At 40.4% G+C, this 24,798-nt stretch overlaps 1 protein-coding gene across 1 annotated transcript in view; it reads left to right on the top strand.

Moving 5' to 3' along the window:
• LOC145395833 (ionotropic receptor 93a-like) overlaps positions 1–24,798 on the top strand; it is a 131,014-nt gene that overhangs the window by 73,394 nt on the left and 32,822 nt on the right. The window contains exons 8-10 of the mRNA XM_080269365.1: positions 2,581–2,846; positions 3,829–3,963; positions 6,834–7,020. Coding sequence (XP_080125491.1) covers positions 2,581–2,846; positions 3,829–3,963; positions 6,834–7,020 — 588 coding nt within the window. The remainder of the gene's footprint in view (positions 1–2,580; positions 2,847–3,828; positions 3,964–6,833; positions 7,021–24,798) is intronic.

The raw sequence follows: 24,798 nt of genomic DNA, 5'->3' as shown, positions 1-24,798 counted from the left end.
GAGATGGGCAGAGTATTTTGAAAGATTGTTAAATGTAGAGGAGGAAAGGGTGGCTGAGATTGTGGCGGATGGAAGGGTGCAAGGAATAAATGTGTTGGGAGAGTTGAATGGTTCTTTGATCATGAAGGAGGAAGTGGAGAAGGCAGTAAAGGAGATGAAAACAGGGAAAGCTGCAGGTATGGATGGGTGTGCTGTGGAAGGCCTGAAGGGTGGTGGAGTGACTATTGTTGACTGGTTAGTTAAACTGTTGAATGTGTGCTTTGTGAAAGGTATGGTGCCAATTGACTGGGCAAGTGCGTGTGTGGTCCCGTTGTATAAAGGCAAGGGTGATAAGCATAATTGTACTAGCTTTAGGGGTATACGTCTGTTGAGTGTTGTAGGCAAGGTGTATGGTAGAGTATTAATTATGAGAGTTAGAGAGGGTACAGAGGGAGTGATTGGTGATGAGCAGTGTGGCTTTAGGAGAGGGAGGGGATGCGTGGATCAGATGTTTGCTGTGAGACAAGTGTGTGAAAAGTATTTACCGCAAGGCAAGGATGTGTTTTGAGCATTTACGGATTTAAAGAAAGAGTATAATGGAATTGATAGGGAGGCTTTGTGGACTGTTTTAAGATTGTATGGACTTGATGGTAGGTTACTAAAAGGGGTGAAAAGTTTTTATGTAAATAGTAAAGTGTGTGTAAGAGTGGGAAATGCTGTGAGTGATTGGTTTCCCATGAGAGTGGGGCTGCGACAGGGATGTGTGATGTCGCCTTGGTTGTTTAATATTTACATGGATGGTGTTGTAAGGGAGGTGAATGCAAGAGTTTTAGGTGGAGGTCTGAGTCTGGTGAATATTGATGGTGGAGAGTGGAATCTGAAGCAGCTGCTGTTTGCAGATGATACTGCACTGGTGGCTGATTCAGAGGAGAGATTCAGACAGTTGGTAGAGGAGTTTGGAAGGGTGTGTGAAAGGAGGAAAATGAAAGTAAATGAGAATAAGAGTAAAGTGATGAAGTGTACGAGGTTGGTAGATGGTAAGGGGATGAATATAGCTTTGAATGGCGAGTTGCTTGAGGAGTTAGAGTATTTTAAATATCTAGGGTCACATGTTGCTTTGGATGGAAGAATAGATGCAGAAGTGAAGTTTAGAATAAATGAAGTAGGAAAGGTGCTGGCAGGAATGAAAAAAGTGTTTAGATGTCGTTCGCTTAGAATGGATGTAAAGAGAAGGCTGTATGAGGGTATTGTGGTACCGACTGTGTTATATGGGGTTGAAACATGGAATATGGGTGTAGCAGAGAGAAAAAGTTTGAATGTAATGGAAACGAGGTGTCTGAGGAGTATGTGTGGAGTCAAGCATATGGATCGAGTGCTAAATGATGAAGTGCGAAGGAGAACTGGAGTTGTTCGGGAGATGGCTGGTTGAATTGAGCAGAGGGTGTTGCGATGGTTTGGTCATATGGAGAGAATGGATAGTGAGCGATTGGTGAAAAAAATTACTAGATCTAATGTGAGAGGTGTAAGGCTGAGAGGAAGACCACAAATAGGATGGGTGGACAGTGTGAAGAGAGTGCTGGATGTGAGAGGGATGTCTGTTGAGCAAGGAAGAGTGGTTGTCCATGACAAAAATAAATGGAGAGAAATTGTGAATGAATAAATGATGACGCAGCCGTGAGGGGATATTCTCCCGCATTTGGTCTGATCAGCTAGTCAGGTCGGGTGCGGGTAAGGTGATGGGTCTGTTATGAAGCGGTAGGGGTAAACCAGCTCTGCTGTCGGGCCCTGCTGCGGATGTCACTGATTGCATTGCACAGTTGACCCTTGTGCGGTGTGGTACGGTAAGGATCTGTCCGTTCTCCCCTTTGGGGCTAAGATGCGAATGAATGTGTTTGAATGGATGAGTAAATGGGGAGTGTGTCGTCCTGTCTCGGCTACCTCCCTTTCCTTGGGGGAAGGAGCTTAGGTGTATAGATAGATAGATCCTTAAACACATTGCTGGAATATATGTTTATGGTATAGATGAGTAACGAATGGATTCAGATTGTTATTTCCACCCCGAGCCTCTACTACTGCCACCAGTCATGTAAGTGGAAGGCTACTTTACACTTGTTGATTCCTTGAAACCATAGCATGGAATTGCTGATTAATTCTGTTTTCATACAGTTTTAATTTCGTCTGCCTTTTTCGACGAAGAAAGAACTTTAGCCATTCCTGATCAAATGAACTCTTAAAAAAATGAATTATGCATCATACCTACACTATAACCAATATCTGACTATTCCATGACATTTTCACTATTTTAGAGCGTGCTATATGTTGCCGAAAAATTACATCTGGAAAAGAAGAAAAAGATCAAAATTGATTTACGAAACTAGACATTCCAAGCAGCTCTGCAAGAAAATGGTGCGATTGACCTTGTTACAATTGTGTCTTCCTAACGGTAGCAGATGCGCGAAGGTGCACTTTCATTCATGGCTGGTATTATCAAAACCACTCCACTGTCCGAAATATCACTCCTCGCCCCTATGACACAATAAAGAAACAGTTACGCACTCATATCGTTGTATACGTATACCATTGTATATGTATGTTTTACAGATTACGAGGAGAAAAACGTGGCAAACGCGGCATGGATTGCTGAGTACAGGGTCGGTGGTGCTGGAGACTGTGGGCACCCTGTTGGGCCAGGGACTGTATGGACGCCTCTCAACCAGCCAATCCAACCACATCCTGGTCGGCACCTGGTTGTTCTTCGGTGTGGTGGTGGGCACAGCATATCGCGCCAGCCTCATTGCTTCTCTCACCCTCCCAAGGCTGCCACCCAGACCAGAGACAGTTGAAGAATTGGTCAAAGTAGTTGACAGGTGAGATATCGAAGAACAAACTTGTGGATGCAAAGGTACTGGATGAAATTGAATTGTAAGTTAATGCTGGGCCCTTTGGTTACTAATCTCTGCTCTGTCACTGCATCAGAGTTCTTAAACTCAGTTCTATTTTTCCCCTCATTCACCAACACATCACACGGTGAGTTAGTTTTCACCCAGCAGCTGGTGTTTTATTCAAGTCCTCCGATACGTTACTTTCAGACCTGATTGTTCAAAAGCAGGGCAAAACTGAAAGAACCAATAAATGATGTTCTCAAGTACCACGTAATACATCATCCACAATAACCATACTTGAAATATTCCATTCCTAAGTATTTATCTCCGGCTTTACTTTTTTTCTTTTCTTTTTCTTTACATTTGTGCTCACCGCTCTCGTAACCTTATTCACATCCCCATGCATTCTTCTCCCGAGACATCACTGCCGTACATTCTTTCGGTTATGCTTCCTCCACTTTCAGCCTTAATACATGGACTGGATCCGCACATCCAGTAGCACTTTGGAAATTATTCATTTCATTGCTTATGTATTCAGACAGATGTATGACTTTATTATTATTCCTATACTACAATAGGATAAATGCAATGTCTGTCCTGTAATAAACGGTATAAAGAAAGCCCAGATAAAAACACTATAGCTCTTTCAGTTGAACTTGCCCCAGGTTGTTGTTGTTTTTTTTTTTTTCCATTTGTAGCTTATTTCACGATACTCAGTGGCAGTATGAGACAATACTGCGTCTTGCTTCTATTCCACAGCACTTCTTCGTGACTAGCATCATATCTTAGTTTTAATTTATTGTCACAATTTAGCATTCGAGATGTAAATATGGCAATTCTAGGCCAATTTTAAAGTTAACCAAAAAATACTATATGTATCTTGATGTTGTTAACTTTTGGTGTTGCACCATTCTAGGGGCCTCAGTAGTAATACTAATGAAACAATTTTTATTTGTACATGTTGCAGAGTGACAGTAAGATCTTTTGATGGTTCATACAAGAAGTTCTTTTTAAACTCTGAATCAAGTGCCTATAGAGAGCTTGGGAGCATGATGGTCGGGGGAGATGTTATGGACGGACTCAACGCAGCTCTGAAGATGAAGTGAGTTTGTTTTACTTGCAGTGATACTTTTTTTTTTTTTTTTTTTTTTTTAATAACTGAACAGAGGAAGGAAAAATGAATGACTAAAAATAATCCATACACTAAATTACTGATGACCTCGATTCATAAAAATCTGTAACAGTTGTGCTTGAACAGCTGTAGGTTGAAGTTTGGGGGAAATCAACTCTGGGAAAGCGAGTTGCAAAGAGATGCAGTTCAGGGAATAAATGATTTCTGATAGGCGGAGGTTCTGCAATATGGCAGTGTGACATTCTAGTCATGAACGCTACCAGATGCCCATGAAGCACAGAGGAAGGCATGGAGAGGTGGCACAATCGATGCAACTTCGTCTGAGCATTTGCCATAAAAGTATCTGTAAAATAATGGAAGGGAGACATTTATCCTTCTTACGTGTAGGGAAGGAAGTTTATTTGTAATATCAGGGTTACTACTAATTCTAACACCTTTGTTCTGAATTTTGTCTAATTACTTTAGTGCAATCTGTCAAGGGTTGCCATACGTCCGGATTTTTCCGGACATGTCCTACATTTAGGTGTCAAAATCTTCGTCCGGGAGGAATTTTAAAAATTCTTCAAACGTCCGGAGTGTCAGCTTCCATCACTATTTCTCGAAAAACTTAAACTCTGTAATGACGAGAGAGAGAGAGAGAGAGAGAGAGAGAGAGAGAGAGAGAGACTTTCATTGTTTTCGTCAGCTGGTAATGCCAACATGGCTGGTTTAGTGCTAGCAGCTGGCTAAAATGTCTTGCCTTTTCCTCTTGTTCAGTCATGAGTTTATATATATATATATATATATATATATATATATATATATATATATATATATATATATATATATATATATTTAGTTAGTGCTTTTATAGCCGTAAAATAAATGATAATTGCACACAATTAATGGCTTAATTTTCATGTTTACACTGTAGCATTTGTTCTTCTTATGATCTGCATCTAAGGCATTGTTGCATATTACAGTCATAATCTTGCCAGTCCTGTACTTTGCCTGTTTTCCAGTGTAATGTAAAAATGATTAAAGAAGGCGGTCTAGTCAGACTGAGCTTGTGCAGGTGTATATCCAAGGGTTGGTAATTCCACTCAGAGATGAGTGAGGCTGGTTACCCTCATCGTAAATGTCAGGATGATGGATCATGGATGGATGGATGGATGGATGCAGCATGGTAGCACTGATATATATATATATATATATATATATATATATATATATATATATATATATATATATATATATATATATATATATATATATATATATATATATATATATATATATATATATATATATATATATATATATATATATATATATATATATATATATATATATATAAGGATTTCATAATGCCAAAAGTCCATATTAAACTTCTGTTGTGGGGGGGGGAGCATGGCTTTCAGTGGGGGTGTCCGGTATTTTGACTGTCCAGATATGACAACGCTAAACCTGTCCCCATCCATTCAACAAGGGTGAGCAATATTCAGGCTGAGAGCGCACATGACTCTTATAAACTATAGCTAACTGCACATCAGTGAAGAAGCAACAAACTCTGTACAATAATCCAAGTTTCTCTGAGGAAGTTTTAGGAAATGATCTGACCTGAGAGGTCCAGCTGGGGGCATTGTTAAGTGAAACACCGAGAATTTCAGTACTTTTGGAGATAGGAATATTAGTAGCTTTCAAGATAATATCGGAATTTGGCAATATCTGGCTATTAGTAAACTACATATATTTGGTTTTACTACCATTATATGAGACAAGGTTTTTTGTCCCCCTTCAGTGATCCTAGATAAGATTTGATTTATGGAGATGGCTGTACTGAGTTGTGAGTTACAGATATTAAACTATGTGAATGGCTGTTAAAGCGTGAATGAACTGTGAAGTGTTGAGTCATCTGCATATGAATGAACTGATTATGAGTGACAGATAAGAGATTATTAATATGAATTAAGAATTGGGTTCAAGCCAGAACTAATCCTTGTGGCACGCCATCGGTCACTGGGGGATATTTGAACATACATCTTCTTTTATATTTCTGCTGCTGAGATATGAGGAAATCAGAGGAGCAAAAGGTGTTAGTCCATCGCAAGGAAATTTAGATAGCAGGGAATAGTGACACACTCTGTCAAAACCTTTAGAAATGTCAAAGGCTACTGCATCAGTTTCCATGCTGGTCAACTGATTGGTGGATGGTGTGAGTCAAGAGATTGAGTATATCACTAATGGATCTTTCGTGGTGAAAACCATACTGCCTATACTTACTAAGTTTTTTAATTCAGTATGTTAATTATGTGCTCATTCATTCCAATTTCAAGTACTTTACCAAGAGAAGATGTGATAGATATTTGTCTGTAATCAGAGGGGTCAGAGGAACTTCCTTTCTTCAGAACTGGGTAGATATTGGCGTCTTTCCAAGAATTAGGGAATGAAGAAGTACGTAAGCATAGCCTGAATAATTTAGCTAGAACATAAGCAAGTTCTAGGGAGGAATTCGATCTGGGCCTGGAGCTTTGTTGGTTCGTAAATTGTCTAGGATGGATTTTACGTATCTTGTCTGTATTGTACGTGGAACAATTTTAAGTGGAACGATTTTATATTAACAGCCAGTTGAAAAGCAGTTTGGCAGTTGAATTTGATGGAAAAAAAGTGTAGATGGTTTGGCATGTGACGTCCCGCCGGGATTCCAGAGGACTGAATGATGTACGAATGATTATGTGGCCCATTCGTTTGGGCATGCTGTTCATTATTCTCGAAGTATTAAATATTCCGTCCTTATTTATCCTACCTCATGCTATTTGTGGGTGAATTATTACACTATATTATTTCTGTGTTTATTTCAGGAGTGCTTATATTAGTTCCCCTCTGAACCTGCAGCTGATAATATCCCGGAACTTTGCTAAACTAGATGGCACTTCCACCTTGTATATAGGCAAGGAAAAGCTGCTACAGGCTTCGTTAGCCTGGCCAGTGCCTCATGATGCCCCCTACACAGCTCAGATTGATAAATGTCTAAGGATTATATCGCAGGTGGGTAAGAGAACTTAATCTTTTGGCTTTATATGTTTTTTACACGAAATCACTCCTTATCTGACTAACAATGATTGCAGATAGCAATTTTTTACAGATAATTTTGTAATAAAGAAGTTATTTATTTCACAAGGATGATGTCTTACACATTTTATTTTTGCAACTTCCAAGCACTTTTATCCATGTGCAGATAAATCCTTAGTAGTGAACTAGTTATCACTAATTCGAAGTCTTCGGTGAGATATATCCTGAGATGAATAAAGATTTTCTGTAGATGACAAGAGAATTGAACTGAATAATTGAAAATGAAAATTGTGGCGCTGCAACAGCTCCATTATATGATGCCGAATAAACGTTAAATCCTGTGTACTAAAACAAAATCGATACCTCAAACAAGGATAAAAAATGGCAACAAGGTAAGTAAATCATAAGCCAACAATAAAAAGTGTAAGAAGTTCACTTCCTTAGGAAAAAACATCAATCAGATGGCCAGAGGCTTCTCCAAGTATGAAGGACAGAGAGTAGGCAATATCTGTCCTGCTATGCCTAAGGAGAAACATCCAACGCAGGTCCCCAGACTCGGACATAGGACGGACAGTAAGTGGAACAAAGCAATCACAATACGGTTGAGTCCCACCACACATTAGGGACTTATGACTAAGCCATGAGTGCCCAATGCGTAGCTGGGCAACAGCCACCTCCAATTGCTAAGACATGGACGGGAGAACCTTTGGCACTACTACCCTCTGAATAACATCCCTTAATTTATTATCAACAACAGCATCCCACAGGCTCTGCCAGCAAATAAGAATCATAACTCAAGTATGGTGTCATACTGGAAGCAGGAAAGGGGTAGTTGCCAGGGGTCATCAAGAAGAAGCAGATTTTCCAAACGTATCTTCCATCTCATTGTAGTCCACACTGATATGCGCATGAACCCTTGCCTTACTCGAGAAAGGCAAGGACAGGGGATGAGCTGAATTAAATTCTAATGATAAAATAGTGGAATTTAGAGGAATTCCAACCCTTACAAAATCTGCGAAATTCACCCCATACCCGACACCAGTTTTTTACGCTGAACAATCTGTGTATACAAGGACGGTTTCTCTGTGAACTGACGAATGCTCCTAAATAGCTGATGGAGAGCCCAAGAAGAGGCATAAGACTTTGTAACCTCAGAATCCATGCACACTTGCACCTCAGAAGGGCGCCATGGGGCGATTTTGGGGAGGAGACAGGGCAGATGCACTGAAGAGAAACCTAAATCTCCCATAACCGGCCTGACCCAGAACGCAAAGGAATGTGGAGTGCAAGGATGAGAAACAATTAGTGTGTGTGACTTTGAACCATCTTTATATACAGGGAGGGGGTGCCTCTGTGAATGGACGAATGTTCCAAAAATACCTGATGACTGATGAAGCACCAGAGAAGAGTAAGAAGATTTAGTATCCTAAAAATGCCTGCACACCTGCACTTCGGGAAGGTATCACGGTGCTATTCTTAGTTGCCGAGCAGGGCAGACAGGCTATGTAGAGAGACCTAAATCCCCCATAATCTGCCTGACCCTGTACCCAAAGGAATGTGGAGTGCGAGGATGAGAAACGTGATACTGAAATAATGACTGCCGTGATACACAAACAGCAATAAATGACTCTGGAATATATCTTATGAGATTCCAGCAATGAATGATTAGCGACTGGTGTGGTAGATAAAAGGAAGGCACATCAGCCTCCACAAGCTAGGAATCGGGTAGGATCTGAAAGCACCAGTGGCAAGACACAAAATTGCATGATGCTAAGGACTAAGGACACTAAGTTGCAGAACAGTAGAGGAGGCGTAGACCTCGCATTCATAGGCAAGTTAAGATCCACCTAAGGCTTGATACAAGCGAAGGAGTTACTCTGATCAGCACTCCACGAGGTGTGAGATATAGAGACAGTACCTTCGACAAATTCATTGCTTACTTACATGACACTCAGAGAAGTTTCAAAGGTAAAACTCAAGTAACCTGACAGTTGTGGGGGAAAAATTAGAAAAATTTAGAATATACCCCCGGTAGTGTCGTAAATATTTAACTGGCTAATCACTTGCACTAAACAAGACAAAAATAGGCCTACAACACTACATAATTTGTCCGGATATATATGTCTTACTCCCAGGACTCACCTGGATCGTAATGACGTGTAGGTTGTGTTCCTTACTAAGCAACTAAACGATCTATTTAAGGATCCTCAAATAAAAGCTGGAAACCCTGGTGAAATATTATTCGCCCAGTCTTTCGCCACTAAGGGTCATTTAGTTACTTAGCTTAAGAGTAGCAATGGAGAGGCTTGTAGGTTGTTGCCATATGGTCGGAGTTGTTGAAGATGTTGCTTGTTGCTAGTGCTTGGCGGATTACTGGAGGTTACGGCCTGGACCAAATACGAACTTTTTACGTAAGCATTACTATTTACACTATTTATAAATTAAAGTGAATTGATAATGTTCATTCCCATCTAGGAGGAAGCACTGTCGTAAATTAATTAATCAGTCCAGTCTGTCCCAACCGAATTCTCTCTCAATACCACGAGACTGGTTAGACTGCTTCCAAGCGTGACTAAGGCATGACTGGGACTGCCCCTGACTCCACTCGAGATCATCTGAGACTAAGACTCAATGAATTAGGACTGAGAGCGTGGGCGAGAGCCCGAGCAACTGAGGTCTCGAGACTCGTAATTGACCGAGGCCTAGCCGAGACTAAAACTTAGACCTCTGGAGAGAAGAACAGAGGCGATCCACCAATCAAATAACTAAAAATGCATATGTGCACATTCCATCCATGACTGGGAAAAAGACTAAATTATGAACCATAGTATAAATATACGTAATCCTATATACCCATCACCCTGGGTTACGTATAATACATTATACTTCCAAAATACGACTGCCCATCACCAACTAAAATAGAAAATGGGAGGAATTATTCCTAAATTTCCGACATCCTGGGGGCCAAAAAATCTAACATCACCCCGTTTAATTAACTCCCCCAGGTGAGCTCGGAACTGTTGTGCGGCTCCCCGCTGTGGTCTATCTGAGCTTCCCGCATCTGTATCCCTACGGCCATGAGTAACGTCCCCGAGTGCTGTATTAAGCACCTCCGGACGGGAACTCATGGCTGTTTCTAATGGATATAATTTATTGATAGTCATGAGTACAAGGCCTTGGGCCGTCTTTAACTTCACTGTACGAACTATCCCTTGCTTATCCGGATAGCATTCAATAACTTTCCCCAATGGCCAACTATTCCTTGACTTATCAGTGTGAATTAACACTACATTCGCCTCCTTAATATCAACATCCATTTCATTAGCCGACTTTTGGCGTACATGTCTATCGAGAAGGGATGACAAATATCGAGTTTTCCATGAATCCTGCCATTTGTTAATCAATTTGGATAACTGATGGTACTTAGTGTTCAATTTATCAGCTTCAACGTAAGAGGGATCCAAATCATAGGGTGCCATAGTTATTGCAGGCAAGGAGTCCAATCGATATCCATAAATGAGAAGGAGTGAGGGCTTCTGGCTCATCGAGGCTGTTAAGGACATACGTTAAGGGGCGGTTGTTAACACGGCATTCCACTTCCGTAATTATAGTGTGTAAATCATCCATGTTTACTGGTTTTCTGAATAATACCTTTTTAACCCGTCATGTCCCGAGGTTTTCCGCACCTCTGACGTCCCCCAGTCCCGAGGTATTTTCAAAAATTTTTTTTTTGGCTAAAACCTTCGCTTTTGGTGAGAAACATCGAAAATTCATAGAGAAATCGCTCACCTGAGGTTTAAAATACCCAATCCAGGTAGGAGTTCCTCCTTACCTGACTGGGATTTCTAACATGCTGGCACCAAAGAAAACGAGTTCTATGGGATGGTAACTATTTTATCCACTCAAAAACAGTATTTATTTATTTACTTGGTACAAATGTATATGTAGTATGAGAGTATATTGGTTTTCAAGCAGTAATAAAGGCATTATAAGCATTGTTTCACTCACTAACTAATCACCATACCTGACCTTTTTTTGCCACATTACCTGATCATTATTTCTGACTGTTTCTTCTTCTAATGCTATGTAAACATTTGTCCTCCACATTGTCATTGATTGGGGAATCACTCTGGTCCTGAATATCTTTATTAGCCAGGTCACTGGTAACAGGTCCTTTGCCAAGACAATGGCGTGAGGGGGGGAGGGGGTAGGTTATGCGATGTAAGGCATTGTCCCTGCTTGGCATCTTGTAGAGGAATAGAGGAAGGTGTCCCGTGTGTACATACGAAAAATCACGTGGGAAAATTGAAAATTGTGCAAATTAGGGACCTTGCAATTGCACGACGTACTGGTACGTCGCCGGGACTGGCAAATGCAAGTTGTTGCAACGTACCCATACGTCGACGGGATGGGGCAGGTTAAGACACCCTTTTACTATGCCTATTAGTCTCTCATAGAAACCACCGAACCATGGAGCTCTCGGCGGTATGAATTTCCACTCACATTCTCTGCTGGTGAATTCATCTTGGACTTCCGCACTCTGCAGGACCTGATGTAGAAGTTCGGATCCTAATTTAAAATTAGAAGTGTTGTCACTGATAATTAATTTCGGGCAAGATCTTCTCGACACAAATCTCCTAAAAGCATTCAAAAAAGTTTCGGCAGTTAAATTTGTGAACAACTCCAAGTGAACTGCCCTGGTGACAGCGCAAGTAAACAGTACCACATACACCTTTTGCTCTTGTAGGGTGTCTGGTTTCAAGACTTCCATATAGCCTGTATAATCTAAACCGATTATTTCAAAGGGTCTAGCTTCTTCCACCCGCTCTTTAGGTAAGGGTGGTGGTGAAGGATAATGATACGGTCGTCCTTCTAACCTCTTACATGTATAGCAGGATTTAATTGTAGATTTCACAACATGTCAGCCTTTAGGGATCCAGAAGTTTTCTCGCAATTTGCACAATGTATCAGAAACACCACCATGCAAAGTGGTTTCATGAGCATATAGGACCAATAATTTCGTCAAATGTTGCTGTCTAGGCAAGAACAGTGGAAATTTAGTGTGAAAGGGGAGACCAGCTTGGTCCAGCCTGCCACTACATCTGATCAAATCATTGTGCTCAAATAAGTTTAAACTCTTAACCAAATCTGGCATCCTTGTTACAAGTGGTTTCTGAAAATATTGGTAAACTTCGGGGAAGCTACTCTTCTGTAAGTATAGCAACCAATATTGTTGGGGTTTCATTAGGTTTAGAGTTTTGTTCCCCCTAATCTTTTGCAAAAATTGGAAAACCAAACTGGTGATCTTTATTAACTTCTTCCAACTACCAGCTCTTTCCGGATCAAACAAGGGTTCAAGTTCTTTTTCCTGAACTTCTAGGACAGTCAGCGCATTAGGCTCCATCTTCGTCTTAAATTTCTGTTCTGGTCAAAGATCTTTATTATTCAACCATTTCGGACCATGAAACCAGGAGTCACTATTTATAAATTTATCGTAAGTTAGGCCTCTAGTTAACAAATCAGCTGGGTTATCTTTAGTTGTGAGATGGAGAAAATAACAGTCAGGATCAGCATCTCTCATATCCTGTACTCGATTTTTGACATACAAGATGTTACTTTTATTGTTCACTACCCATTGAAGGGCTACTTCACTGTCTGACCATATATAGGTGGTATTAATCTTTATATTACTTAAGGTCTTCCTGATATACACCCCAAAATGGACTGCTACAGACATGGCTGTTAGTTCTAACTGAGGTAAAGTTTTACCTTTTAGAGGAGCTACTCTTGCCTTAGAAGATAAAATTATAGGAACATCCTCATAATTACTAATGTAAGAAACTACTCCATAAGCCTTGGGTGAAGCATCACAAAACAGATGTAAATCATAGGAAGAACCTTCTTTTCCCACCATTCTCGGAAATTTAACACTTGCTAGGTTGTTGCATTCTTTTGAGAGGGTTTCCCAACTCTCCAGCAAGTCCGTAGGTAAAGGGTCATCCCAGCCTAGTTTTCTGGTCCATGTTTGTTGAATTAGAATTTTTAAAGGAATAGTTAGGGGAGAAGTTAGTCCTAGGGGATCAAAAATTTTACTAATGTTACTTAATAAAGATCTTTTGCTATCAACTGTATCCCACTCTACATTTTTTACATTAAGGACATCAATGTCTGGATCCCACCACAATCCTAATATTTTATTACAGACTTCAGAATCAGAATTTATTTCAGTGGAGTTAGATGTCCACTCCTGCAATGGCATGTTAGCCTCTTGCATAATCTTGTTGGGTATCAGATGAAATTTCTTTAGATCCTCCTCAGTATTTACAGTCCCCTGAAGATTGTCCATATATAGCGAATCTTTAATTTGGTTAGCCACTTCTATTTTTTCTTTTTGCTGCTCTAAGTGATAATTTAGCATCATTTGCAACAAGAAGGGCGAGCTAGTGGCTCCAAAAAGGACTGATTTAAATCTGTAAGTTACCAGAGAACTGTTATCATCATGAGGATTACTTGGCCACAAAAATCTGGTGAAATCCCTGTCTTCTTCTTGAAGTCCTATCCGTAAAGAAGCTTTGCTGATGTCTGCTGTAAAGGCATATTCGTTAGTTCTGAATTTTAGCAGCACATCTAATAGATTTTTGGTTAGAGTTGGACCAGTGTACAAACAATCGTTCAAGCTGTTAGTGTGGGAGCCTAATTTGGCACTACAATCAAATACTATTCGCACAGGTGCAGTCTTACTGTCTCTCATTACTGCCAAATGAGGAATATAATGAGTATTTTGTCCAACCTGTGCCTGCTTAACTTCCTCGATAAACCCCTTTTCTAAATGACTCTTGATTAACTGATCATATTTATCTAGTAAATCTCCTTCACCTTTAAGTCTCTTTAAATTTGAATTTAGGCGATTAAGAGCTAATTTATAATTTGTGGGCAAACTAGGTCGATTGACTTTCCAAGGAAGTTTTACCCAATATTGGTCATCATAGTATTGAACAGTCTTTTTATAATTTTCAAGCACAAAAGCTTCTTCGTGAGTTACCTGTTCAGGTTTAATGCCAATGCTATCCATTTTCCACAAATTGGAAATGTCAGGCTCTTCTGAATTTAGTGAGGGCTGCAAGCATATGTTCGTTACCATAGCAACCTGAATTGCTTTCCTTGTACTTACAAACTTGTCAGGAATATTGCCATATACAACTAATCTTCCTTGTACTTTTAGGAAATTTATGCCCTTGAATTTAATGAGACCATAAACTAATTTAGAATAGAAATCAGAACCAATAAGGAGATCTATTTTATCTATGTGATCAGTCAAACCAGGATCAGATACTTTAATTTGTTGATCTTTCAAATAGGTCAAACACTTCTCTAGACCATCTGTTCTTATGTTGTTAGGTAATGTGTCTCTAAACACAGCCTCTAGTCTAGTGTACTTCCTGCCAGCTTTAACAGTAATCTTAACTAGCTGATATTCTCTTCTCTGATCTTCACTAATGAAGCCGGACAGCTGTAAATTAATCGTACCACTAGGCTTTAATTTAAGCTTGTTTACTAGGTCCTGAGAAATGAATGTCCTCTGTGATCCTTGGTCATAAAGAACTTTTGCTTTAATTTGAGATTTATTCTTAATAATATGAACAGCTCCAACCGGTAAAGCAGTTGAGATGGTATGTTGATTTGTTGGAGTGACTGAGCAAATTTGTGAATTAAGTGTATTCAGCTTATCACACAAGACATTGTGATGAAACCCCTTTTTACAAAGGTCACATCTTTTCAAATTGAAGTTACATTGATCAGTCTTGTGCCTACAAGTACATCTACCACACCGTCCTATCTGTTCGAGTCTTTCTACACGAGTAGAACGACCTGAATACGCCTCACATCTCTTGGACAGATGTGCTCCATCACACAAAATACACTTCAGCTGCTGAGCTGGCTGCTGACTAGCCGATGCAGAGGTTTGTGACTGAGCATTCTTGGGGGATGTGGGTGAAGATACTTGTTCTGAAGTGTGGTAAATCTTAGGAATTGATTTAGGAGATAATTTGACTTCATCAGGCTTCTCTTTAGTTAAAGCACCTTTAGTACTGGAATCTGATTTAGCTTCAGGCCCTTTGGACTCTAAATGATGAATAACTTCTAATAATGAGTCCCTAATTTCCTGTAGCTGGGGATAATCTTCATTTGTTACATGCTGGATTCTCTCAATAGTTTTACTGGGTAACTTTTTCATTACTAGTGGAGAGATAAGCCAACTGGAACTACTTAAATCACACCCCATTTTTTCCAATTTCCTAAGGGTGCATTCTAGATTAGCCCTAAATTCGGCCAAGGAATTACAAGTATGAATAGGAGTTTTAAGGTGTAGCAGTCGCATTGCAAGTTCGTGCTGTTTTCTCTTAGGATTATCAAAAGTTGCCTTAAGTAGCTGCACTGCACTGCTATATCCATCACTTTCTATACTGAAACCATCGATGAGTTTCTTCACGTCACCTTTTAACACTCCTCTTAAATAATTTAATTTGTCTACTGGACTAAGATCTTTTCTGGAATCAATACTGGCAACAAATTGATCCCAGAAGGAATTCCAATTAGCCGAAGTGCCATCAAACTCGGGTAGTTTAAGTGTGGGCAGCTTCGACTCAGCCCTTGGACAAGTTAAATGGGTAGACTCACTTTTCAGAGAGGCATTAATTTGAGCTATTAGTAGGCAAATTCTCTCTTCGTTAGTCTTAGCTATAAAAATTTCATTAAATTCATCATCGTCCTTTGTGGCTTCCAATAAAGAATCATAAAGTGTTCCCATGACAGTCAGCTGGTTCTGTAATTGCTGGCTCCAGGCCTTAAGTTTAGTATAGTCTTTGTCAGAGGATTGGAATTCATCATTTACTTTACCACTGAGAGTGGTGACATAGGCCTTATGGCCTGCAATCCTCCTTGACAAGGACATATTGAACCAAGTCTGAAAATCAAAATTAATAGAATCACTAAATGTAGCCTACGGCAATGAAACCACTAGAATTAAATTAACTAAATGTACATAGAAGAATTCAGCATCAAACAGCAATACTAAGAATGATACATACATCTGAACAACTAAATTAATAGTACAATTAAATTTAGATTACAAATTAAAGCCTTCTAGGGGTTACTACAAAATTAATCCATATTTAGTTTGTGTTAGCAACCCACTGATCATAATGAAATTTAATAGCCCCTCGCACCTTGGCCCAAATTCTACTTCTTCCTTCCCAAGTAGGGTGAATTTGGTCCATGACTCGTACCTCCAGAGGATAGGTCTTACCACCAAGCAAAATAATTTTCCCTTTTAGTTCCTTGCTTATTTTCTTATTAACCGCATTCATGATCTTATTGTAAACAATGGGATCCACATATCGAGGATGATTATGTGGATATTCCCTCTTTTCTACAGTGCACATCACACATTTAACACCTGCATCTTCTATAGCCTCATGAATTTGTAATAGTGTAGCCACTAAGTCCTGCACGTCAGTTGACTCATTAATATCGTTTCCCCCCAACATGACTATAACCAAATTATAGCCAGGTCTAAGTACTTCTGCAAATTCCTCGTACTCAAAAAACTTGTCTGCTCTGGCACCCCCTACTCTGATCATCTCCATGGTCACCAAGGGCCATGGTGAAGGCACAGACATCAAGGTGTCACAGGTGACCAGAGAGTGGCCTATATAAGTCACCCGATAATAATTTAATTCCAGAGCAGTCGCCATGTTGGAGTGTTAACAATCCGGTTCGAAGGACCACTTTGTGGGGGAAAAATTAGAAAAATTTAGAATATACCCCCGGTAGTGTCGTAAATATTTAACTGGCTAATCACTTGCACTAAACAAGACAAAAATAGGCCTACAACACTACATAATTTGTCTGGATATATATGTCTTACTCCCAGGACTCACCTGGATCGTAATGACGTGTAGGTTGTGTTCCCTACTAAGCAACTAAACGATCTTAAATTATTTAAGGATCCTCAAATAAAAGCTGGAAACCCTGGTGAAATATTATTCGCCCAGTCTTTCGCCACTAAGGGTCATTTAGTTACTTAGCTTAAGAGTAGCAATGGAGAGGCTTGTAGGTTGTTGCCATATGGTCGGAGTTGTTGAAGATGTTGCTTGTTGCTAGTGCTTGGCGGATTACTGGAGGTTACGGCCTGGACCAAATACGTACTTTTTACGTAAGCATTACTATTTACACTATTTATAAATTAAAGTGAATTGATAATGTTCATTCCCATCTAGGAGGAAGCACTGTCGTAAATTAATTAATCAGTCCAGTCTGTCCCAACCGAATTCTCTCTCAATACCACGAGAGTGGTTAGACTACTTCCAAGCGTGACTAAGGCATGACTGGGACTGCCCCTGACTCCACTCGAGATCATCTGAGACTAAGACTCAATGAATTAGGACTGAGAGCGTGGGCGAGAGCCCGAGCAACTGAGGTCTCGAGACTCGTAATTGACCGAGGCCTAGCCGAGACTAAAACTTAGACCTCTGGAGAGAAGAACAGAGGCGATCCACCAATCAAATAACTAAAAATGCATATGTGCACATTCCATCCTTGGGTGGGAAAAAGACTAAATTATGAACCATAGTATAAATATACGTAATCCTATATACCCATCACCCTAGGTTACGTATAATACATTATACTTCCAAAATACGACTGCCCATCACCAACTAAAATAGAAAATGGGAGGAATTATTCCTAAATTTCCGACAACAGTCAAACGTTACACCAAGAAACTTAGTCTTCTCCATGTACTGTGGCAAGTGCCAGCCCCTTTAATCTATAAAAGTGGATTGCCACCCCCATGCTTGAAGAAGAACGGAAATTTCTCCAGTGTGCCCAGCTGGCGACCCTTTCCAGCACCACCTGCATCCTCCTTTCAATGGCAAACAACTAGGAACCAGCAAACCATATCACTAGGTCATCCACATAAAAGGAAGAAGACACCCTCTATGGCAGGGAATCAACTATGTCATTGATGGCAACAGCAAGTAAAGGAACACTTAACACACTCCTCTGTGGAACACCTTCCGCTTGAACTCGTAGGACAGAGTGAGGAAAGCACATGGACCTGAAACCTGAGGTTCAACTAGAAGTCACTAAAGAACAATGGCAGATGGCTATGCAGCCCCAAACTGTGAAGTTAATTAATGGTGCCATGCCATATCGTATGCCTTTTCCAGGTCAAGGAACAAAGCTGCAAGACGATGTCCAGATGCAAAAGCCTCACAGACCGCTGACTCACATCCTATGAGGTAGTCCAATGTACATCTCGTCCAATGAAACCCTCTATGTGACAGAGAGAAGAAACATCTTCTTTAGTTACTGAACTAGCCTCCCACTAACCATCTTCTCTAACAGTTAGCATACAGGAGTCAAACAAATGGGACTATAGTTAGACTCATCAAAAATGTAGTTTTTAAGTGGCTTAGGAAATGGAAAAACTAGACCAATCCCCCAGTCAGTGAATACTTCATCTTCATCCCTTATCCTCTTATAAATTATCAATAAAAACAAAGAATCGTACGACAAAATGGTAAATCATAGCATATGGAATGTCATTAGGTGCAAGAGCAGTCATTACACTGCTGGAGAGTAGCCCTGAGTTCGCAGATGGCAAAAAAAAAAAAAAAAAAAATAAGGTTCCGATTTAGTACACATAAATAAAATACCTCACCTTTCCTGTTGACACCGGAATAAGCTAAATGGCTTGGAGGGATCTGAACGAAAAATATTGTAAAAATGTTCTGCCAGGGCTGAAGTTTCTTCAGAGGAGTCGGATATAGCAGATTCCCGAATTTTAAGCACCTGGAGAACAACCCTTCATCTTTTCAATCCTTAATAACCTAGAGCAGCTTGTACAGCACCCTACCCGTATCCCTGACTGCATCGGAGAGGGCTCCAATATACTTGAGCTCTTCCTGACAACTAATCCTTCTGCTTGCACTGTTAATCTTTTTTCTCAGTTGGGCTCCTCCAATCATAACCTTGTTACCTTAACCTGTCCTATCCCTCCAGTACGGCCCATGGACCCTCCAAAGGAACGTTGTCTGTGGCACTTTAGGGCTGCTGATTGGGAGGCCCTCAGGCAGTACTTATTTGATTTTCCCTGGAACGATTATTGCTTCCATGGCTGGAAGCCATCTGAGTGTGCCTTGCGCATTACGGAGGTTATTGTCTCGGGCATGGAAGCATACATTTCTTTCCCATATCCTTTGACTAATGCAAGAAAGCCTTGGTTTAACCCCTTAACCGCGGGCTTGTTTTGCTCTGTCTAGCATGTCCCGGGGGGCATATTCGGGCTCCGACAGACTCTCTAAAAATATTTGCCAAAAATCAGTTATTATTCCTAGAATATTAGAATTACATACGCTTGTGACACATACCTTCAGCTTTCTCCTGGGATGTTTGTTGAGCCTTCGTCGAGTACCGTAGGACTTGTGGAGACCTCTGAATTTGGGTAACGAAATCTCCACTTTACACTTCCCAACAAACCGTAATATGATTACCACAGCCTGATAGTATCACTAGAAACACTATTCTATGATTCTCAAATAGTTTGGAATCCATACTCCAAAAAAAAAAAAACACTGTGAAAGCAATGAAAATTACGAGGACGTATGACCTTCCCACTTGACATCTTTCGCCGCTGGTGTTCTGTCATTTATTATTTATAAAAATGCTGACAGTTTATATTTCTGTTACTATATAACACTTATATATATCTACAGTCTTTATCCATAAGTTTCCTTCAGTAATAGTAGTTTATTGTCACTGTAGGGATTCAGTTTCTCTTTCAGTAAAATACGTAGTATTCACTTTCTCGTCCTGTATACTAGCGTTGAGAGTGAATCTCACTTTCACCTTCACTCTCATAACTCATAGTATTCATACATGCTAGAGTGAAACTTTCACTTTCATTACTCCTAGTATATATACTCGTATTCTTATAATACTACTCATTTACATTTCTATTTACGTTCTCTATTTTATTTACATTATTTACATTTCTATTTTATTTACACTGTTAGGCACTCACTTGGAGTAACTTGTAAAACTTTTTTCCACTGTTCACTTATATTTACATTCATTGCTTTCACTTGCTGTTTACACATTATTTACAATATCAATTGCACTGTTTTACTCACCAGAAAGATCGTAGTCACTCTCTATCAATTGTCAGCCCTTTACCTCTTTCCACATGAGGTTTAGTAGGGGGTAGAGGTCACAAGGCCCTTTGCATGGGGCTAAAAAGCGGCGGAAGGTAGCAGGAGCGAATCTGACATACTTTCACCTTGAAAGACGACAGTAAACTGATGCTGATGGGCCGGGGGGTGGCTTACCTAGGGAGAAAGCATTACTGCCAACGTCAGTCTCGTGAGAGCTACTAATATATAGCTATGACATGATTGGCAGGAAATCTAGACAATACATTATAAATTAGGTAGTTCCAGGTGAATGTAAATATCACTTAGTCTTCTCCCTTCCCTCCCTGTATATATTTTTATAACGAGAATAGATTATACGGCATATTTCAAGAGGAAATAAGCAGCGAAAATTAGGGAACGAGTGCACGTGAGGTGTTGTCAGGTGATAATTAGCCAATTCCACGAGTATGGCACTATCACTTACCTTATTTCTTTTTTGTATATATTATTTGGTATAATAATAGGGCATAGGTCTTATTTCAATGGATGAAATCAATGGAAAATTCCAGGGAAGATTTACTTAGCAAAGAATACAGTGTGGTGGCCTGCAATAATTGGGTAGTTCCAGGTGAATGTAAATATCATTTAGGCTTCTCCCTTCCTTTCTTATATATATTTTTATTATGAGAATTGATTATACGGCATATTTCAAGGGGAAATAAACAGCGAAAATTAGCGAATGAGTGCACGTGAGGTGTTGTCAGGTGATAATTAGCCAATTCCAGGTGTATGGAGCTCTCACTTACCTTATTTCTTTTTTGTATATATTATTTGGTATAATGATAGGGCATAGGGCTTATTTCAATGGATGAGATCAGTGGAAAAATCCAGGGAAGATTTACTTAGCGTAGCACAGCCGGGCAGGCGAAAGGAGAGGGTAATGGAAGGGAGGTAGGGAGGGGAGTCAAGAACGGGGAGAAATGGCTAAATTGTCAACAATGAATGGGAGCACAGATGAGATTAGGAGTGCTGACTAGTGTTGGACATTGGCAGTACTGATAGATGATACAAGTCACCACATGAAAGCCCGGGCGAATTCAAAATAACACAGAATCACAAAAGTGATGCCCCGCGGTGTGATCCCTTGCTCCCAAGCATCACGAAAGCGATGCCTTGTGGTTAAGGGGTTAATCATGCTTGTTCTAATGCTGTCCACAACAACGAGAGGGCCTATAAAAGGTACTTGAGCCAACCCACCCTTGAAACACATATTTTTTGCATTTCTGTCTGAAATTGTGCTAAGTCTGTTCTTCACTCTGCTCAAAATTATTTCATCCGTACTAAATGCTCTCAACTTTCCAACTCGAATTCTTCCCTCTCCTTCTGGTACTTTGCCAAAAACCTTTCAAACAACTTTACCTCATCATCCTTCCCTCTTCTTTTCTACTCTGATTGCTCTGTAGCTATTTCTTCTACTGATAAAGCAGATCTCGTCGCTCAGACTTTCTCCTCCAGTTCCACTTTAGACGACTCCAGTGCTGTTCCTCTATCATTTCCCCCTTCTGATTTCCTCATGGCTGACATTAAAATTTCTTCAGCTGATGTATTTTCTGCGATCACTAACCTCAATACTAAAAAGGCATATGGGCCTGATGGAGTCCCTCCTGTTGTCCTCAAGAACTGTGCTTCTGTGCTTACACCCTGCCTAGTTAAACTCTTTCACTTTGTCTTTCAACTTGTACCTTTCCTTCTTGCTGGAAGTTTGCTCTCATTCAGCCAGTCCCAAAGAAGGGTGACCATTCCCAACTCTCTGACTATCGTCCAATTACTTTATCTTCTGTGTCTCAAAAGTTTTCGAGTGTAGTCTTAATAGAACAATTTTAAAGAATCTTTCCTATCACAACCTTCTTTCTGATTGTCAGTATGGGTTCCATCATGGACACTCCACTGGCGATCTTCTCACCTGCATTTCAAACTCCTGGTCATCCTCGTTTTGGGACTTTGGCGAAAGCTTTGCCATTGTACTTGACATCTCAAAGGCTTTCAATCGAGTCTGGCATAAATCTTTCATTTCCAAATTGCCCTCTTACGGTTTCTATCCTTCGATCTGTGTTTTTATCTATAGCTTCGTTTCCGGTTGTTCTATAGCTGCTGTTGTAGACGGCCATCGTTACGGTTTCTATCCTTCAATCTGTGTTTTTATCTATAGCTTCGTTTCCGGTTGTTCTATAGCTGCTGTTGTAGACGGCCATCGTTCTTCTCCTAGATCTATCAACAGTGGTGTTCCTCAGGGCTCTGTCATATCAGTAACTCTCTTCCTTTTATTCTCAATGATCTTCTGAGCTGTACATCTAACTCTATCCACTCGTATGCTGATGATTCCACCCTTCACCTTTCCATTCGGTTCCCACAACGTCCATCTAAGCAGTTACTTCAACAAACAATGGATGAGGCTATGGCACACCTAAAGTCTGACTTGGCTCATATCTCTGAATGGGGTAAAAATAATCTTGTTGTTTTTAATAAATCAAAGACTCAGTTTTTACACATATCAACCCTTCAAAATCTTCCACAGGAATACCCACTAATGTTTAATAATATCCAGCTCAATCGTGTATCATCCTTGAACATGCTTGGGGTTTCATTCACTCTGGACTTATCTTGGAAAGATCATATTGCATTTCTTGTAAAATCTGCTTCCAGGAGATTAGGTGTGCTAAGCTGGCTCCTTGCCTTCTTTACCCCTGCACAGTTGCTGACTTTTTACACGCGATTTATTCGCCCCTGTTTAGAGTACAACTCTCATGTGTGGGGAGGCTCCCCACATACAGCTCTTCTCAATAGGGTGGAGTCAAAGGCTATTCGTCTCATCAACTCTCCTCTTCCTACTGGCTTCCTTCAACCTCTGTCTCTTCGCTGCAGTGTTGCCTCTTTATCTCTTTTCTTTCGTTACTTAAAGTGTCACTGCTCCTTTGAACTGTCTGCTTGCATCCCTCCACATCTACGACGGGGGTGTAGCACCCGTCTAATAACAAACTCTCATCCTTTTTCTGTCCAACTCTCTAATGCAAGAGTTAACCGTTATTCCCAATCCTTCATTTATGCAATCAGGTCAGCTCTGGAACTGTCTCCCTCTGTCTGTATTTCCTGCTTCCTGTGATCTCCAGTCTTACAAACGCAGTGTGTCCAGGCATCTCAAAATGAATGGATCTTGAATTTGGCTGTCTTTTGTATTGTTTTTGTTTTTTTCTTGGAAGGAACGTTCATACAGGCTCGGCCTTTGATTCCTTCTTCCTCGCTTAAAAAAAAAAAAAAAAACACTTACCCGTTTTTCCATCACCTTCATCCGGACCAATAGTATAGAAGTGGATACGTTGGCTGAGGAGACATAGGATCTCCACAAGGTTTGATGCGAGTTCTTCAGAATCCACTGATAACACTGATAACAGGCACGAGCTTTCTGAAACTGAATTTAAAAGAAGACATCTTTATTTTTCCTAAGGTTCCTAGAAGCAGCTTTGTGGACACACCTACCTAAAGCACACTCCTTATCCCACCAGGTCACAGGTCACCTGCAAAATTTTCCAGGCATTCGTGAAATTGAGGAAAGGCCAGCCTGATATACAGTAGTTGTGAAAAACTGTTCTGCATCAATAGCCCTTTGAATGTGTGGAACACTACAGTCGAGACTACAGTGTTCTGCAAACTCTCCCCAGTCAGCAGAACCCAAACACCAGGGAGGGACACGCATCACCAGCACAGAGTTGCATGCTTTTACCACAATAGGGTAATGATCAATACCATTCAAGTAAGTCAAAATCTCACGTGAAAAGTTCAGCAAAGAATCATGGGATACCAATGTAAGATCAAGAACAGATAGAATACAAGTTCGAAAATGCGTCAGGTCTCCCACGCTCAGAGGAACCAGATCTAAATCCTCAGCCAAAGATGCCATGAGATCACCAAAAGTGTTACATTTACTTTCACCCCACACAGCATGATACCCATTTACATCGCCTAGAACAAATGGCAAAGAAACCTGATGAATGAAGCAGTCAAAGCACAGCGAGGCATGGAGGGGGGGATAGATTAAGAAAACAGAATATGTAACTCCTCCCCAGGTGTAATTGAACAGCCACAGCCTGAAAGAGAGACCAGACGGTACAGCAAAGTAGAGGACAGACACCTCGAGTACAAGTCCATAATAGCTGGTCAGTGGAGGACTGTATATCTTCTTAGAGCAGGAAGAGTCTTGTTTCTGACCATTGTCTCCTGAAGGCAAACACAGAAGGTAAAACTCAGACACGAGCAGATGAAGTTCCTCCCAGTTTGCTCAAACACCTGAACAGTTCCTCTGTGGAGCAGCTATTATATGACGAGGTATGTCAGGTTATCTTCCCGCAAATGATAACAGAATTTTGCTGCAGCATCTAAAGAATGTCATGAAAGATGGGTTACATACTCTGCAGCTACACATAACCCTTAAAAACCCTGCATTGCTGCAGGTGGGATTTTGTGAGGAAGGTTCTTAGCTTACTGCCATTACCTATCAGGTCAT

This window comes from Coenobita brevimanus, chromosome 33 (genome assembly GCF_032717465.1).
Source record: "Coenobita brevimanus isolate Jiangsu-jjx chromosome 33, ASM3271746v2, whole genome shotgun sequence".
In the NCBI taxonomy this organism is placed as follows: Eukaryota; Metazoa; Arthropoda; class Malacostraca; order Decapoda; family Coenobitidae; genus Coenobita; species Coenobita brevimanus.
The sequence above is the reverse complement of the archived record's forward strand: the minus strand, read 5'-3'. Positions and strand labels throughout refer to the sequence as shown.